The sequence below is a fragment of the Mustela nivalis genome (genome assembly GCF_964662115.1).
Source record: "Mustela nivalis genome assembly, chromosome: 4".
NCBI classification, from domain to species: domain Eukaryota; kingdom Metazoa; phylum Chordata; class Mammalia; order Carnivora; family Mustelidae; genus Mustela; species Mustela nivalis.
Genome location: NC_139023.1, coordinates 12,509,266 through 12,529,678, shown reverse-complemented (window position 1 = coordinate 12,529,678; position 20,413 = coordinate 12,509,266). Strand labels below are relative to the sequence as shown.

Here is a 20,413-nt window from a genome sequence, read left to right as displayed (position 1 = left end):
CATTTTGGCATGAACCAACAGAGGCTCAGAGTGATTACTAAACCCTTGGAGTTGGACACAGTCAATGATATGATATTAGCAATGTAATGGGACAAATGTCACTATACTTGTGGTAAACATAGCAGAATGCATAAACTTAGCAATTAGTAGTTGTACATGTGAAATAATATAACATTGTATGTAACTATACCTAAATAAAAAAATAATAATAAAGATAAAACCTCAAAATTGGATGTTGAGGGAGTTGGAACTGGGTTTTGGGCTTTTGGAAATTTTTTCAAAACTCTATACTTAATCCTATAATCTCCGTTTATAAAACGAATAATCTGTAATGCATATGAAAAACATCTAAAATAGGATGGGTTGGAGAAAAGAAAATAGAACTCTAAGGAAGAAATAATAGGTAAACCAAAAAGAGAGCACCAATATAATGAACAAACAAATAAATAGTGATAGCTCAGATCTTTGGACCCAGGGACTTCATGGTGTGAGAACCACTGGTGTATTTGATGAATATCTATTTCATAGTGTTATAAGATTTCAGACCTATGATTTTTAACCAATGGTATTAGGTAAGATAAGGCTGTATTTACTTTAGTAAATAATTAATCAATTTAAAGAAAAATATTAAGGCAATAATGATACTAGTAGTATGTAAATATGGTAAAAAGCATGAAAGTTGTATATAAATGTATATAAATGACTGACATTTGGGAAACCTATGTGGAGTCAGAGAAATGTGACAAAGTTCTGTCCCTATCCCAGAATCAGAGCCCACAGCCTAAAGACCAAATCTGCACAATTAAGGAGTTGAGGCAGGCCAGAATGAGACTGGCATGGGTTGTCCTAGAAGATCTAATTCACAGGAGCACTGGGCAAGAATATGGCTCTGAAAGTTAAATATACTATTCTGATAAAATTATACATGAAAAAGCAGAAAAAAGAATTACCTTCTCTGGGTTGGTAGATGGCTGTGGTAAAGTAGAAAGTAGATCCCCACTTACTAATCAAAGATATCAACTGAGAGAGCCGTTTTGGCATCAACAATCTGAAAAAAGTGGGGATACTTCTGTATTCTGGTATCTGGGCAAAGAAGCTACAGGCAATTTCCTTACCCCAAAACCATCAACCTGAGCTCTGTTAAGTATCTCAGTCAGGTAGAACTAGTTCTTAGTTCTGCTGTGTTTCTGGAAAGATCTAGAGTTACCCTGGCTTTCTACTCTTTGGTTGGTATCAAGACAAGATTATTAAAATCTACAGACATCTGAAGTATCTTTAGAAGAGCGGGGGTCCTGCTGCGGCAAGGAAAGAACTGATGAAAATATTTACCATCTTTACTAATAGAAGATCATAGGTAATTATGAGCTCATTCAGTTAACATTTACCAAGTTTCTTCTGTGTGCCAAATACTTTCTGTTTGGGATTGAAAAATGAATAAGACATACTGTCCTATCTTTAAGAACATGTGATCTAGTGACACACTAAGTAACCAGTAAAATACAAGTGATAAATGTCGTGATGGAATTATGCCCAATAAGTTATGAGACATGAGTTGGTACAAATGGTTTTGCTTAGAGACCTTATCCTTTGAACTGTGATTTGGAAGCTGAGGAGGAGGAATCAGCAAGAATGATGGGTACGTCAAGAAGAGGGAAAGCATAAACAAAGACAAGGAGACAGGAGACAAGGACAAAGATTTCTCAAGGACAGACATAAGAAAGTAGAATTTATGAACGAGAATAGAGGTAAACCTAATCAATGCATGTGTTCATTAGCTAACTGAGTAAACATTTATTGAACATTGCTATGCACAAAACAGGAATATAATGAAGAATCTTCAATACATCTTCCTCTCAAGGAACTTAGAGTCTATAGGGAAGGAACACAGTATACACAAATTGCTACTAGAGTGATAGAGTATTTCTAAGAAAATTTCAGAGGACTAATGATTTCTCTTTGGAAGAAATAATGGTTGAAAACGATAATTTTTTCAAGTTAAAAAATGCTGGGCCCATCTTCTCACTGTCTTCTCTTCAGAGTCCAATACAGAAAACCGTTGATAGGGAGGAAGTTTATTTCACAACAGAACTCTCATTATCAAAAGGGTGTGGTTTCCTGTTGAACTTCTAACACCAGACATTGTGACTTATGTATGGGTCACAGTTGAAAAATTGTTTGAGTACATTTTCTTAATTATGTAGACATGCACAAAATATTTTTTCCTAGATATTTTTTAAAAAATTAAATATTTTTTTCTCACTGATTTTTTTCAGTACTGATCTAATTTTAACTTACACATTAATTAATTTCAATGGCTGATATCAGTGATTATTCCAGATTGGTGGAGCCTGAACCTCATAGGTACTTGGTAAATATTTGTCTACTAAATAAAATAATGTGTCATAAAAGAGGAGTTGACCCTAAACTATTTGTAACACAAAAACTATTTTTAGCAGAGAGTTTTGTTAGAGATGAATTAGGACAAAAAACAAGCATAAGCTTACCTGAAATCAAGATACAGTTACAAATTTTGCACTTAAAAATCTCTAAAGGACAATTCTCTCCTTCTCTTTCCTTTCTAGTTTCTTCCTCCCCCTAATCCTTCCAATTCAAAGAATTAATTTTGGTCGGATTTATCCCAGACAGATGACTAAACAGATTCACTACAGTGTAGGAAAAACCAGCCTTAGAGAAGACTTTGACATTCAAACAAACAAGCAAAACAATATAAGTGACCTCACCTTTGAGGTATTTATGCCAAAGCAAAGAGGAGCAGTGACAAAAGCTATTCATCCAAGCAGGTCAATCTAGAAAACCTTTCACAAAGAGTCAAAGCATTGATCTCTCCCCTGCCTTTGGTAACATTCTGAGTGGTTCATTATCCAGACTTTCATGGGAGGTAGTTCCTGAACCAAAGCTCAGCAGAATGGAATGGACTCTTCTTGCTCTTATCAGTGTCAGCCAGTCAATGTCACAATTTTTTTTTTTTTACCAAGGTATATATTCAGGTTCTTCCCTTTAGATAACTCTCCTAGCATCTATTATTTTTCTTGGAGCTTTTAAAATGCTTTATATAACCAAAATATTGTCCCCCAGTGATTCAAAGATGAGAGAGAAAAGGATTTCTTTTTGCCACAGCCATGGCCACATTTGAAGGGTTCATGGTCTCTGAAAGAGGTTGTTCATAGTAGTTGGGAGTGTGGGTTCTGCAGCCAGTCTACCCAATTTTTTATCCCAGCTCCACTACTATGGGACCTTGGGCATTCAATCTCATTGTGTCTCAGATCCTTTTACCAAATGGGGGTAATAATACCCATTTTGTGGGATTATTGCAAAGACTAAATGAGTTAATTTACATAAGAGCACTTGGAATAGTTACTAAAACATGGTGAAGACTTAGGAGTTTTGGTTATTTATTTATTTATTTATTTAAATTATCAAAAGCAGCAGAAAAAGATACCAAGGAGTTTGTACTTGATGAAATGGAGTGAGCTGGTGAAAAGCATGTGCTGATAGTAGATGTGCTATTTATGAAGGAAAGAGATAAGAACTGTTGCCCAGGACCTTGATATATAAGTGACAACACAGGAAAGAAACTATGCACAGACTGGGAAGCCCCTAGGGAGACTATCAAAGCCCTGATGATTTCCATGCAGAATTCTGGCAGATAACAGGGTCTAAGCTTGAGAGAAGGGAGACTACTAGAGCCTTCAAGAGAAATCCCAGGTTTCAGAGGTAGGCATAATCAGACTTTCACATTCGGAGCATCCATAGGGAAAAAATTACAATAATGGGTATGAGAAAGCTTAAGACAAGACAAGATGGGTGAATCATCTGGATGGGGTTTTAATCCATTGGCCAGGGAAGGCAGAATAACTCTGGAAGAAAGCTGTTGTTATGCAAATATCAGGAGGTGATGGTATTATTATTCATAATAACATTGGCTTAGCGGTGATGATGATGATGATTTTAATTGTAGCACCAGATGTGATGAGACTTGCATAAAATCTGTGATGTGAGTAGAAATACTAACTAAAAGTTGTGCAAAAGATTAAATGAAGATTTGTGTTTCCTTTTATGTTTCATGTTCTGACAAGCTGTGTGTCTTGTTTCTGTAACTCTACATTATGCAAATAAGAAAGACATAATGTTTCATAAATGAAAAGTTGACTGATGTCATAATTAAAATAGCTGGTGTTTTAGTTGATAAGAGTTCAAAAGGGGGTAATCAAGGGCAGAGAGAGCTACTCTCCAAATTCTGCTCATTAATGCAAATTTACATGGTGAAGTTCCATGAGAAGCTTTTCCTTGAAGGAAATTTTAGAGTACTGAGGCAATTAAAACCTGATGAGGACCAAAAAGGATGTGTAAGCCATTGACCTGGGCTACTGAAGATAAAGTGGCCAGAATGGTACTGCACCCACTTTGGCCAACACAGCTTATTTTATCAGTACGTTTTCCCTCTCTTACTAATATATATATATATACATATATATATATATATGTATATATATATATATATATACAAATTAAATTGAATTACTTTTTGTGTGTGTGTGTTCCAAAATTCATCATTTATGCACCACACCCAGCACTCCATGCAATACATGCCCTCCTTAATACCCACCACCAGGCTCACCCAACCCCTCAGATTTCCCCCAACTCATTTCTCCTCCCCATCTCCCAATGTCCTCTGTGTTACTCCTTATGCTCCACAAGTAAGTGAAACCATATGATAATTGACTCTCTCTGCTTGGCTTATTTCACTCAGCATAATCTCTTCCAGTCCAATCCATGCTGATACAAAAACTGGATAGTCATCCTTTCTGATGGAGGCATAATACCCATTGTATATATGGACCATATCTTCTTTATCCATTCATCCGTTGAAGGGCATCTTGGTTCTTTCCACAGTTTGGCAACTATGGCCATTGCTGCTATGGACACTGGAGTACAGATGGCTCTTCTTTTCACTACATCAGTTTTTTTGAGGGGTAAATACCCAGTAGTGCAATTGTAGGGTCATAGGATAGCTCTATTTTTAATTTCTTAAGGAATCTCCACACTATTTTCCAAAGTGGCTATACCAACTTGCATTCCCACCAACAATGTAGGAGGGTTCCCCTTTCTCCACATCCTCTCCAGCACTTGTTGTTTACTGTCTTGTTGATTTTGGCCATTTTAACTGGGGTAAGGTGGTATCTCAATGCGGTTTTGATTTGAATCTCCCTGGTGGCTAATGATGATGAACATTTTTTCATGTGTCTGTTAGCCATTTGTGTGTCTTTACTAAGATTATTAGTTAAGCATCATTTATCCTTAATCATTCTTTTCCTACTGTGGTTTAACAACAAATTTTGACCTCCACAAAAAAGCAAGTTTTGTTTTGAACATTGTAGCATGCTCTGATGTACTGGCTACAAATACTTTTTAATGAACAAGTTCTACTGTCACTATAATGACCAGTGGGAAATACATGATTACACTCATATGTAAAATTTGAGAAACAAAACAGATGAACATAGGGGAAGGAAAGGAAAAATGAAATAAGAGGCAAACAGAGAGGGAGGCAAAACACGAAAGACTCTTAAATGTAGAGAATAAACTGAGGGTTGCTGGAAGAGAGATAGGTGGGGAGATGGACAATAAATGGACGATGGGTGTTATGGAGGGCGCTTGCTGGGATGAACACTGGCTGTTATATGTAAGTGATGAATCACTAATTGTACTCTTGAAACCAATACTATACAATATATTAACTTGAATTTAAATAAAAATAAATAAAATAACATAAAATTTAAAATGTGAAAAGAAAATGAAGGAAAGCCTTTCTTGAGTCAGAAAAAACTGTTGAAAGAAGGGTGTGATACTGCTGGAGAAGTCACATGAGTGTCAAAAAGGAAGGGTAATGATAGGTAGGAAACTGACAGGTTCAGTGAACAATAACTGTCAGGAGTTTTTACATCTAGTCAAAACATATTTTGAGCTGCCAGAGCTTTTTAGTGTCTTCCTTCCTTCCTTTGTTACTTTAGCAGCTTTATTGAGATATAATTCTTATGCCCTACAGTTCACTCATTTAAAGCGTACAACTCGATGGTTTTTAGGTTTTAGTGTATTCCAAAAATTGTTTAACATCACAACAATCAATTTTCAAACCTTTATCACCGTATACAGAAACTCTGTACCCATTAAGAGTCTCTCTCTATTTTTTTCCTAACTCCCCGACTCTAGACAGCCATAAATCTATTCTCTGTCTCTACAGATTTGTTTATTCTTGACATTTCACATAAACAGAATTACATAATATGTGACCTTTTGTATTTGTCCTCCATCACTTAGCATAATATTTTCAAAATTTATCAGTGTGATAGCATGTATTACCCCATGCTGTTTTCCATAGTGGAAGGTAGGACTTCATTTGTGTTTATTGCCAAATAATAATCCATTTTATGATATGTTATATTTTATTTGTCCCTAGTTCAGCTAATGGAGACTTGAATTGTTCCTACTTTTTGGCTGTTATGAATAATGCTGCTGTAAACATTCATGTTCAAATTTTTGTGTGGGCATGTGTGTTCATTCTTTTTCATATAGAGATAAGAGCGGAACTTCTGGGTCATACGATCACTCTAGGCTTAACATTAAGAGGAACTGCTAAACTTTTCCAAAGTGTCTACACAATTTTACATTCCTATCAACAATGTAAAAATTTCTCCACATCTTCATTAATCTTTTCTGTTTTTCTCTTTCCCTTTCCATGGTAGCTTTTGGTTTTCTTTTCTTCCTTCTACTCATTTCTTCTGCTTTGTTCTTATGGTATCACCTTCTTTCTACCATAATCTGTTCATTTCGTATTAAACTCTTCCTTTACTTCCTTTACTTTTTTAAATCACATTTTTAAAAAGCAAGTATATGTGTTAATAAAATTATCTACAATTTTCTAGATTACCCACTTTCTGGAACTCAGAATCATAGAACATTTCCCTTGCACAACTGCTTCACGAAGCCAGTCTACTTCTGAATTGTCTTTCCCATTTGGCCCGTTCTTTTCATGTCCTTTACACCATCCTACTTCAGGCATTAGATGTATTTCATCTGGACAATCACAGTAGCCATTAATAGATCTCTTTATCTATTAATTAATTATCTAGATAATTTCCTTTTAAATACATTCTACAATGTTGCTACCAGAATTATTTTCCAAATATACAGTTCTAATAGTGTGACTCTGTCATTCAAAATCTCTCAAATATTTCTCATTATGCAGACCTAAACTCTCTGGATTGTATTCATTCATTCATCCAATCATTCATTGAGGAAATATTTAGAGAGACCTCATTATGTGCTAAGAGCTAATTCTGCTCCCGGAAAAACTGTGGCAAACAAGACTGGCAAGTTTCCTCCTTTTGTGACGCTCACAAGCTAGTGGAAGGAGGCCAAAAATAAAACAAGCCAAAGAATAAATCTCAACTCTTGAAAACAAAGTGTATTAATGAATAGAGAGCGAATGGAAGCTAGGGGGAGAGGGTGCTTAACTGAGTAGTGGGGAGTTATCCCTGGAGATGCCGTTTCAGCTGAGAGATGAATTGCGAGGATGAATTGAGAAGTGAATTGGGAAGCTTCTAGAAGAGCTAGGTAAAGAGCAACAAGGTGGCAGCAAGTTTCTAGAGACGGAACAAAGGTGATCTTCCTGAGTTCCTGAAAGAAATCAGGCCAGAGTGCTGGATCATGGTAGATCCAAGAAAGAGGAGAAAAAGTTCAGCCAGAGAGACAAGCAAGGATCAGATCACGGACCCTGAAGGTGATGGCAAAGTACTGATAATTTGAAGAGTTATAGGAACCCACTGGACAACTTTAAATATAGGTAGTGTCTTTCATTTATTGTGTCTAACTTACTTTTGGGTTCTTACTTTCCTGCACATATGCTAGTCTGTTCCTTACATTCACCCCTTCTGCCTCAAATATTCTCTTTCTCTGTGTTTCTAACCTCCTCTTTTTGCAGCTGCTGGCATTACCATTACTGGAAGCCTTTCAGTGTGCTACTTGAATGCCTTCTCCTTTTAAGGTCCAGTTCCTTTCACTGCAATCCTATTCCAGTTAGAAGCAACCTTGAAGCTTCCTCTACATATTTCGCTCTACAACAAAATTGGTCATGTTCTGTTTCATGTTCTGGTGCCACTGTGTCCTTCTCCCCACCTCAGCTGCCCAGTCTCATACTATGCTTTATGTCTTGTCATTGCCAACAGTGTCAATTCCTCCATAATCTACATTTATTTATTTTTAATTTTTATTTTTTTAAGATTTTATTTATTTATTAGAGAGAGAGAGAGAGAGAGATCACAAGTATGCAGAGAGGCAGGCAGAGAGAGAGGAGGAAGCAGGCTCCCTGCTGAACAGAGAGTCCGATGTAGGGCTCGATCCCAGGACTCTGGGATCATGATCTGAGCCGAAGGCAGAGGCTTTAACCCACTGAGCTACCCAGGTGTCCCCTCCATAATCTAAATTTAATCACCTAACTCTGCAACTACCACAACTGCCTTAGTACCCCACTGGGACTTATACACCACACATCCTACTATGTTTTCACTGTCTCCAGTCACTCTCATGTTGGCATTGCTCTCTTACTTGGCAAAAAGCCCATGGTCCCTAATTCTACTCATTCCTGGCATACCTCCTCAGTCTTGGAGTCTTCTCTCTTTATATCATTTCATCATCATATAGCAAAACTCCAACCATGGCTAAAAACAAATTACACCTACTTTGTGTTTATATAAACATGGCTGGGAAAAAATACTCAATTTTGCTGATGAGTCTCATTTTAAATTGCCGGAGCACTAACTTCAAGTTGGTCGTAGTGCTTCCTAGGCATCATACTTCCTTAGTTATTCTCTCTTTCTCCTACTGTGAGAAATAGAAGATTATTTCATACTTTATCTTCTCAAATCTTTAATACCTCCTCTTTCATCTTCACCCTCAGCTGATGGCCTTAAAACCATTTCACTGAGAAAATAGAAATAATTAGAAGCTAGCATCCATTAACCCATCAGCTATCACCATTGTGTTTTTTTTTTAAATCTCTTATTTCTGTGCCTGTGTTCTCTTTCTTCTTCTTACAACAGTAATGTTTAACACAGTGGTTGGCCCAATGTGGGCAATAAATTCTTTGAAGTGACGTTGCTCTGCTTTCTTCAGGGACAATGAAATTTAAGTGAAGGATATATGCAATAAGGAGTGAAAAGATTGGGTTCTAGTCTTGTCTTCCTACAGTTTGTCAGAATCACTTTGAAAAGAGGTGAAGAATTAAGACATTACCTGGATAATTAAGAGGAAAATCTCCTACTTTCTCTGATTGCCCAGGTGGTTTTCTCAATATCCCACTCCTCTGTTTAAACTGTCCTGTATATGATCTGTCAGATATTGAGAGGGTCTCTGGGTTGATGTCTCATGAGGAAGAAGCAGCTGATAGTAGCTGATTTATTGGGTTCACCTTAATGCATGCATCATGCACTGTTATGGGTCAGGCTCTTAAGAATATGTTTGAGGACAGCACAGTGTTAACTATTTTCTGAATTTTTACATGATATTTAACCTGTTCTAGCCAATCGTGCATGTATCTTATAGTCTTCAACAGAAAATAGGCAATGTTTTTCTCACATTACTTTTTTTTTAAGAGGTTGCTTTAATCACAGTAGCCTCACCAGCTCTTTGAAGAGAGGTTGGTTGCATGTGTGGGTTGGAAAAGAGCCCTGTTTGTTTTCAGACAAAATGCCTTTGCACTCACTAGTCACGTAACCTCACCTCATTTATTAGAGCCCGAGTTTATTAATCTGGAAAATGCAGATGACTCCTACAGAGATACGAGAATGAATAAAGAGCAAGTGCTTGCTTGATGTTAGCTATTGCTGTCAGGCTTGAATGAAGAAGACTTGATCCTACTGACCAAAATGGGATGGTTTGAAAAGTATAAAAAAAAAGGAAAAGGAAGAAAGAAAGAAAGAAAGAAAGAAAGAAAGAAAGAAAGAAAGAAAGAAAAGTGTAAACATTCTGCTCTGACCAAGGCAGTCCAGTCACTGCACAGAAACCACACTCATTTGGGAGAGTCCTGTCGATGTGGTAACCAAGTGTACAGATAGTTCTCTCATCTCGTTTCCTATTACTCATCTTCACACTTCAGTAGCAAAATACCTGCCCAAGGATGACTGTATTACTTCAGTTAAATATAAATGGCATTTCTATATATCTGATAAGCTATCTTTAATTGTTGGGAGTTCTTTCTATCTGTGTTTGATAAAATTTACACAGTGTAATCAGAGCCTCGTGAGGGTGGTTCTAGAGATTAGGGCCCCTGAGAATATAGGGAGTGGTCCTTTACTCAAAGATGCCCCACCTTATTTCAAACAGGTTTAGGAGAACAAAGGGTGAAATGGAAGGGTAGAAGAGTGAGGCAGAGGTCTCCCTAACAATAATAATAATGATGATAATAGCTTTCATTTATATAGCACTTTAGAGTTTTTAAAGAGCTTTAGCTTTACCCTGTAACCCTTGATCCATCCCACATCGACTAAGGTTCACATAGTAAATATGATTTGCTCATTTTTCACTTGAGGCTATAAGAATTTACCCAAGAACATAAAAGTACTAATTATTTGAGCCCACTTAAGTTTCTTGTCTTCTACTTATGAGCATTTTCCTCCGTGGAACACAGGTCCTAATCCAAAATTACTACAGCAATGACCAACGGGGTGTGTTACAAAAATAGAACTTTGGGAAAGTAAATTTTGCTGAGCAGAATTCTACTAAAAAGCAATTTTATTTTCAACCTCAGCACAAAGATCTGGAAGAACCCCAAGAATCAGAAAAGTAGTACATAACAATTAAGAGCTTCTAGTGCTTTGTGGAGTAACCATAGCAACCATGGCCTTACAGCTGAGCTGGTCAGCAGATCATGTAGGAGAAGCATGCTTGAGTCACATGTCTCAAGATAGTGAGAACACAGCTGTCTGGGCTATGACCTTCAGAGCACCCCCAAAAGAAGGAGAGGACAGAAAATGATTATTCCTGTTGGAGAGACGTAAAATTCTTTGGGGAAGAGACAATTCACTTATAAGTGGGACACAATGAACCGTTCTATTGGGTCTGTTCTCTGAAATCTGTGAGTAGGAGTTCAAGTCAAAGAAGTATTATAAATGTATAAAAAAGTATTATAAATGTCTAGAAAATCATTTTGATCATTTGTTATATGATGGATCTGACACTAGGGTCATTATAAAATCCTACTAATACATTCTCAATGGCACCTTCATTGAGCCCATTAATAATGATAACCTTTTACCTTTGTAATCTTTTATAGTTTTCATAGTGTTTATCTCAAATATCAGTACAGTGGTAAAAGCAGGTCTTACGTATGGTCTAATGGCACACAGGTATTAACTAGAAGAATTTTAATTCAGGTGTTCTGACCCTCAACCCAGTGTTTCTTCTATGCTATTTGCTCCAAACTGCTATTTATTTTGGAATGGCAGTATTTCAGTAATCTGCATTTTAAATAGTTCTTTATAAAATAGAGAATATTTAGAGAGGGCAAGATTATTTTCCCAGAGAGTTGGCATTTGAGCTTGTAACTGCAAGAATGACAGAAGATTCCATTTGATAAACTTGAAAGCATTGGCAAATTCAGGTTGTTACTATCAAAGCATATTTGATTGTGGTCATTATAAAAAGCAACAATGAAACCTGAAAATAAAAAAAAAATTGTGTTCCTTGTTTGTGATATATTTTTATGAGTGCTGAAGTATATAAGTACCCTCCATAATAAACACACAAAATGAAGATTTGTTTTAAAAAGTAGGGCTTCTAATCTGCATTTTCTTGAAGATGTCAACCTGGTCAAAAACAAACAAAACAAAACAAAACAAAACAAAACAAAACAACTATTACATTAACCAAGGAGGCAGTCTGCATTGTTAGTCTAATGACTCTAGTCTAAAATTGCCCTCTCTCACTTCCCTATTTATATAATATACTCATCTTTAAGACCTTATTCAAGTGCTCTATTTGAAGTGTTCAAATTCTGTCCTGCTTAAAATTAGTTGTTTTATTTGAGTTGTTTTCCAGATTTCAGTTGCAATATCACAATCTTTTGCTGTAAGCACTAATATCTCTATCAATTTTCTTAAATTTTTAAAATGAACTTATTTTTAACATAGCCAATCCCTAAGCAATAATACCCACCAATACTGAGTTTGATAGAGTAGCTTTATTTTCTCAATCATACATTAAAATAAATCCTACCTAAAGTCATTTCATACTATCACCAGCACAAGTATTGGTCTTTTAGGTAATGCTGCTAAAATTACATTGATTATACCTGTACTTAACATTTATTAATTTTAAAATTGTATTGTTTTTATTACTATTTATTCTCTCAATCTTTCCTTTACCAGAAATCAGTTTTCCTTTAACCCCTATCAGGAACCCAGTTAATAGTCTTGTCCTTGGTAGGAGTTGAATACATTCATTGTTCTTATTATTGAAATAAAATAACATTAAGTTCATCCTATTAGTATTTATATTCTTGGTTTGTATAAGAAATATTCTGCATCCATTTACTACAACCCCTGTGTATGAGTTTGTAATTCGATGTCTGGTCTACGGCCATACCACACTGAATGTGCCCGATCTCATCTGAAATTCGATGTATGGTTCATTTACTAAAACTGGAGATCAAGACTGCATTTTAATTCAGTAATGTGTCAATATCTAGGAAATTTGGAAGGTATTTTTTCTCAGATGGCTAATAAACTGGGAAATAGCATACAAACTGTGCTGTGAATTCATGAAATAAGAATAATTGTGGATGGATTAGGCAATAGTACATCCAGGTTACAGACTGTTCTTTCACAAGTCTATAAAATAATTATTCCACGCTACTTATTTCTACAGGGACATTTGAAATATTGTACTATGCCAACACTATTCAAAAGAACTAAAAACAAAACAAAACAAAACAACATTGTGTTTTACTTAAATGCCACACCAAGAGAAGACCTCTCCTTTTAGAAACTTCCCTGTTTGAACACATTTTCTTTTTCACTGTTTTAAGTTGTTTGTCAATAACCATTGATAAAAAATTGATAATTTTGCTTATAAACTTCGTGGAGCTAAGAAAGATAAATAAGTCATTCCACATGATCTTGGTCGATTTTTACTTTTTGCTTCCATATTTTTGAGTGAGATATTCACAAAATGACATGCAGAACTAGACATCATCAAAAGAAAGAGTAATCTGACAACTTTAAAAAAATGAGGGGAAAAGCTAATGTTGGATCAAATCTTCTGTTTACCCATTTTTCATAACTAAAATGAAAGTTGGGTGGCAAACTGGAAAGTTTATGTTACAAGTATGAAAAGGAGTAGGTAAGTTAACTTACAAACATGAATAAAACTATTCAATATGCACTCTTTTTAATCTAGCAGTTTTACTTTAGCATTTAAAAATGATTACTGAGTTTATACTAATGTCCGGTACTTCCAGTAACTGAGACTATAGCAGTGAACAAGCCAGATACTGTATCAAATTTATTTTTGTATTTTTAGCACCTAGCATATGGGAGTGCTCAAGACTTTTCTCTGTTGAAATAATAGGAAAAAAGGAAGGCTCTGAGAAGAATCTTAAAGAAGATTAACTAACATTTAAGATATGGGCAAGGAATAAAAAGTCTGAAAACCACAGAGGGAAATGAGGAGGAAAGTAAAATGTGATAATGAAAGATGGAGGATATTCTAGGAAGGATTGATCCATAGTGTCATTTGCTTTTGAGAAATCGAATATGATGAAAATTTAATAAACCCATAGAGTTAAGCAGTAGTGAATCCCTGGTGACCGTGACAGGAGAAGGAACAGAGTAGTGACATTATAAAGCAAATGTTAGTGGATCTGAGGAAAAATTGGGAGTGAAAAGACAGGACAGCAGATATAAATTTTTTTTTCCATGAATTTGACTATGGATGGGAAGAGAGAGATAAGTCAGCAAAGTGTATGGGGTTGATAGAGGAGTTTTTTTTTGCCATATGAATGGAACAGTTTTGTAGATGCTTACAATGCTGTTAACTAGCTAGTAGAGATCCTGAGTTGGGAAGATATTTGAAGGATCCTGGATTCTAAACTTGGGTTCCTGCATATCAAATTGCCATTTGTAGGGGTCAAAAGTGGTCATGAATTGATATTTTATATGATTAAACCTAGTAGATTAGAGAACTTGGATGCACGATAGGCATCCTCTTAGAGTTGAATGGATATAGATAGGTTTGTTGGTTCGATATCAGGAAGTTGAAGGAATTTTCATCTAACTGATCAATCACATTAGTAGAAGCGTGAGAGGGTGGGTGGTAAGAATTTGAAATTTGAAGGTGCTCGAGGAGGTGGAGATAGTCATTGTGGAAAATGGAAGTACAGACGAGGGGGATGTATTAGGAATGTTGGTTAGTGCTCAGTCCTCAGATGAACTGGCACCTCTTGGAAACTTGTGAATTTTCTGTGCATTTCTCAGTGGTCTGGGCAGGGGTGAGTCATTGTTCAGACAGTCATAGCCTCTCTAAAATTTATCCAGGTATGAGTGATGAAAAACACAGGACAATAGAATTTAATGGGGTTTGGCATTATTAAAAAATTTGTTGAGGGACACGTGGGTGGCTCAGTTGGTTAAGTGTCTGCCTTGGGCTCAAGTCATGATCCCAGGGTCCTGGAGTTGAGCCCCCACTGCATCTGGTTCCCTGCTTAGTGGGGAGTCTGCTTATCCCTCTCCTTTTCCTCCTTCCTCCACTTGTGCTCTTTTGGGTGCTCTCTCTTTCTCTTTCTCAAATAAACAAAATCTTCACAAAAATTTGTTGAAATGATGAACATAAGGATCATAAGAAAAACAAAAAAGAACATGTATGTGTGTGATGGGGGTGGCAACTGATGGGTATGGAGAATTGACAAATTTGGGGGACACCTGGCTGGCTCAGTCAGTAGAGCATGAGATTCTTGATCTTGGAATTTGAGCCCCTCGTTGGTTGTAGAGATTATTTAAAAAATAAAATCTTAAAAAAAAAGAATTTACAGATTAGAAAAGCCGATGAATTAAAAAAAAAAAAAAAACCTTATGCATTAGCAGAAACTAAGACTTCAAGAAGGAAGGTTAGGATAGGGATAGTTGTCCAAAGTTATGATTCATGAAGTGCAATTTCAAGTCACGACAAAGTCTAGGTGTAGACATGAGAGTGTTTTGAAGAGAATATTATAGAGATGAGGATATCAAGGAAATAAATGACTAAGATGTTGTAGATCAAGCACAGGCCCTGAGACTTCCTAGGGTAGATGCAGGACTTGAAGTAGAGAAAGAGATGGGGAAGCAAGTGCCAGTCTTCATTAATGGGGGAGGGGCATAATCATGGGTCCATAGGGACCACCATACAGAAGGAAAGGGAACAGAGAATAAACTATGTGAGGATCAGAGAAACAAGCCAGTTTGCAAGATCATTTACATGGGTGTGGAGAGCAAAGGTCCCAGGTGGCATCAGGAGGACAAAGACTAAATCTTCAATAGTAAACCTTACTTGAGATGGTTGTAAAAACAACGTGTCCTAAAGATATGCAGATGTAGAGAAGTTTGTTAAAGAATGCCATTCCAGAAAATGGGAAAGTGCAGATTACTTATCCTAAAGAAACAATTTCGAATGTGTGCAAAATTAGCTAGAAGGATGTTCATTATGACAGTGTTGTTTACGATATATGTGTCCATTTTACCTAGACTGAAAAATAAAAAAGTAGAAGAGATTTAAATGAAAGATACCTAGAATGACATTTTCCTATAAAAATATTTAACCATAGAAAAACAAATGTTTATTATCTTGTTAAGTCTTATTTAAAAAAAAAAAAAATATATATATATATATATATATATATATATAAAGGAAAATACAAATGTATATCCATGTATAATGTGTGTGTATTCTGATAAAACTTTAATTGGATTTTTAAACTTGGAATTATGTGACTTCAGAGATACAAATCACTCCTACTTAGGTTAGAGGCCATCTGTTGTCTCATTTTTTTTATCTTGTCCTAGTCCTACATGGACAGTGCTGAATTCCTAGAACCCAAGGCACTATTACAGACGATGAGGGAACTCTGTCATTTAAGTGACAAATTTCATTTCCAAATTAAAAATCACCTAACAGTCTTTTTATCCCTATTCTGATAAGACCCAAACTTGATTTAATAATCAATGTGGGGAAGAACTTTAAATCCATCTGTGGGTGTTACTACATGAAAAGAGACTCTAAGTGTTTGCTAAAGGCAGTAAGGGAGACAGGGAGAAGTGAGTGAAGGTGGTCAAAAGGTACAAACATCCACTTATAAAATAAAGTCATGGAAATGTACAGCAAAGCAGCTATATTGTATATTTGGATGGTACTAAGAGAATGGATTTTAAAAGTGCTCATCACAAGAAAAAATTGTAACTCTATGGTGGTGGATGTTAACCAGATTTATTGTGGTGATCATTTCATAATGTAGACAAATATCAAATCATTATGTTTATATTGGAAACTAAGATAATACTATCTGTCAATTATAGCTCAATTAAAAAAAGAGACTAATATTTCTGTGTGGACAGATGTAATGTAAAATTACTCAAAACCTCATTGTAGGAATAAGATAATCCAAAGAATCTATCTCATAGTTACTCAGTTTTAGGAAAGAAAATAATGACTAAAATTATAAATGTATTTACACCTTTTTATATCATTATATCTAATTTTTATCACTAATACAGAGTGACTTACTAGAAGAGTAAATAAAATATTTGTTTATATTTCTGTGGAAAATATTTCTGTGGAAAAAATTCTTGAAAGAGATATGAAATCCAGTTAAGTCAAATGGAGAAATTCCAAATAACCAGTACCTGATGAGTTAATTGGATATTAGTCTCACATAAATTTGAAGAACAATTAAACAGTTGAATTAATATATTATGTGCCAAGAATTCTACTAGGTACTAACGTGTACAACAAAGAATAAGTATATTTTCTTCACATTACTCACAGGAGACAAAAACTAGTGAAGATTTATTGTATACTTCAAATGGAGAAAACTCTGAGATTCAACTACACTGAGACATGGATTATCAATGGGAAGAGTAGGGATGGTTTTTCAACACTGACCCTTCTAATCCAAGTACCCTTACCACTTACCATCCCTGGGCGCCTCAAAACTAACAAAAACCAGACTGATATGGCAAAACTCCATAAAGCAGACATAGTGGTTTATCTGAATAGGGAGAGGGACAGTAGAATTTGTACAAATTTTGGACCTGGATGAGAAAGTTTTGACAATCTTGAGACTATCAAGAAATAGGAATGGAGAGGTCTAGATGGTTTCTTAGTCTACCAATCAGAGGTAGGTCTTTTGCTTTGCCCAGATTTTTACTTCAGCCTGTTTTCCCCATCTGTGTCCTTTTGTGTCACTTTCATTTCTTTCTTTACTTTTCTGATAGGTGTCTTTTGCCTTTAACCAGCTGTAATACGCAATTGACATTTGCATGAGCCTTAAAAGAAACTGAATTAAAACTGTATGTTTATTCTTCTCTATCCCTACGCCTCCGATGCTCAAAATGGTGACTGGTACATAGTAATTCTTTTTTTTTCCTTTTTTTTTCAGAGGGACAGAGAGTGAGAGGGGGGGTGGAGGAGCAAAGGGAGAAGCAGAGTGAGAACGTTAAGCAGGCTTCATGACCAGCATGGACACTGACACAGGGATCGATCTCAAGACCCTGAGATCATGGCCTGAGCCAAAATCAAGAGTCGGACACTTAACTGACTGAGCCACCCAGGCACCCCAGTACACATTAGTTCTTGAGTAAATATAGGATTACTAAAGAAATTGAAGAGCAAAAAAGAGGAAAAAGGTAGCCTTAACTGAATTATCTTTATTATATGGAATCACCACTATTTTCCCCTACAGAATGGAGATACTTTTTTTTTTTTAAGATTTTATTTATTTATTTGACAGACAGAGATCACAAGTAGGCAAAGAGGAAGGCAGAGAGAAAGGAGGAAGCAGGCTCCCTGCTGAGCAGAGAGCCCAATGCGGGACTGGATCCCAGGACCCTGAGATCATGACCTGAACCAAAGGCAGAGGCTTTAACCCATTGAGCCACCCAGGCACCCCTGGAGATACTTTTCAGTAAAAATAAAAATAATATTATTATGCTCATCATCCTACTTCTATTACATTCTATTTAAAAGTAAATCCTAATGTATTCCTGTATTAGAAATAAAATCAATTAAGTGTGAAAAGTTGTTTTTGTTCCTTTGTTTTGTGTTGTCTTTTAACAGCCTAAATCTATTAATATGTGGCTCTACAGTGAGCAGGCAGAAAGGGGAACATTTTGAATGACTGTAGAGAATAAAATCTGTTGGGGGATTGTGATCAAGAATTGAGTTTTATATACAATATCCAATTAACAAAGGATATAGTAAACCTCTCATTAAACAGCTTTAGAAAAGACATTTGTAATTCCCTCATTATCTGAGTAATTTGTACTAATTGATTCGTATTTGTACATAAAGAATGTTCAAACTTGAGAAAAATGCAAAATGGATCAGATGGGGAGTGCAAACTAAAAAAATGTCTAAGATTTGTTTTCTATAGACTTCATTCCAAATCTATTAAAATACAAAAATTTTAAGATTATTTGCTCTTACCTGCTTTTTACATTCTTATGTATAATTGTTCTTATATTGTTCTTTAAATTTTTATTTTTAAAAAGTAAAGGATTTCTCAAAGGACATTAAGATTCTTATTCATTTTTTGAAGCTTTAATGATGTTTATCAATTTCAGATTTGGTAAAATACAACACTTCCTTTATAACTTGTGTATTTCCTCTCCAATGTGTCAATTAAATGCATACTTTAGAAATATCACAAACAATATTATATATTGTCGAGTCTTTTTTTTTTTTTTTTTTTTATTGTCGAGTCTTGATAAGAGTGAGAAAACACTTTCTGCCTTGCCACATCCTTCCTCTCCTACAAATTTATACAATGTTACCTCAGGCTCTCTGTTTTCCCTTCCTCTCTCTGTGATTATCCCATTTTCATGTGAAAATTTCCAATGAAAATCCAACTTGTTAAACTTTTCAAATCTTAAATATGAAATTGTTAGCATGGTTTCCTGAAATAAAAAGCATTAACATTACTACTATGGTGTTATTATTTTCTTTAACAGTAAAGGAAAAAAAAGGTCGATTAAATTCTGAGTAGTGATAATGTTCAGAATAAGAAACCACAACCTGAAACAACTGTTTCAAACATGAAATCAAGTTAAACTTACTGATACATCGTACACTGCTGGGAATGCACACTCCTCCAACTCCGTGTTGCTTGTGCTTTCTTGTCAAATGAGTAGCATCCTGGGCCTTCCTTCAGATTTGTAAGGTGACTAAAGAAAGAATGCTTAAGGATTTAGAATAAACTAGTTTAACAAGTTGGGATGGGTAAATTTTAACCAATAGCAGGGTTTGAAGTGAAGAATCACTTGATAAGTCTTTGTTGCAGGAAGTAAGAATTTCCTGGTTCTGGCTAATGAAAATAAATGAGAAACAATATTGCATTCAAAACCTAAGCAACACCCTTGAAAACTTGGATTTGTCTTTCAAGGGGTGTCACTTTTTGTTGAGTCACTACAAGTCTCGTCTTCAGGCCCCGCTGTTCATCTTGAAAGGCAAGTGTGAAACAGGATCAGAGGTTTCCGTAAAGCATTTGATAGCCCTTGACTTCTTAGTCAAGGTGCAATAGTACATGAACCACTGTATCTGGCCTAGTAGTTCACTTTTGGTGCTCTAAAGGGGACTCTAGCTCTAAGATAAGAAAATGAAAATATATTTGTGCCAACTGCCATGTTGAAGGGCTTCACCAACTGATTACGGTAAGTGTTTACAACAGTTTCAGAAAGAAAACTTGGAGGGAAAAGCTTCTATGCAAAAGGATTTATTTGTATTTGTATATTTGTTATGTATAACATCACAGTGCATTTAAAGCCCTTGAAGTACCTTTTGAAAACTAAAGGGAAGAAACCAAGATGAGGGATTAAAATGGAAAGCCCGAAAAGGGTAATCATGACATTTTTCAACACCAAAAAAAAAAAAAAAATGGATTTTGTTTTTACGCCATAGGTGGAAGGCACTTAATTTCTTTTTATGCTATCTCTTTTTTTGACTGGGGGGTGAAGACTGTGGATCCCTTCTCATAATAATAATATTTTTTAGATACATAAAATAGAATATACAGAATTATAGAGAAACCAATATATAGCAATATTGCTATTGAAAAATTTTAAAATTTAGATTTTCACTTAGTGCAGTGTTAGAG

The 20,413-nt window shown here is 35.5% G+C and overlaps 1 protein-coding gene across 1 annotated transcript in view; it reads right to left on the bottom strand.

The window, feature by feature from the left end:
* LOC309862489 (transmembrane protease serine 11G-like) overlaps nucleotides 1–19,454 on the bottom strand; it is a 46,092-nt gene extending 26,638 nt beyond the window's left edge. Inside the window, exon 1 of the mRNA XM_082726377.1 lies at nucleotides 19,377–19,454. Coding sequence (XP_082582503.1) covers nucleotides 19,377–19,384 — 8 coding nt within the window. The 5' untranslated portion in view covers nucleotides 19,385–19,454. The remainder of the gene's footprint in view (nucleotides 1–19,376) is intronic.
* Between the last annotated feature and the right edge of the window lie 959 nt (nucleotides 19,455–20,413).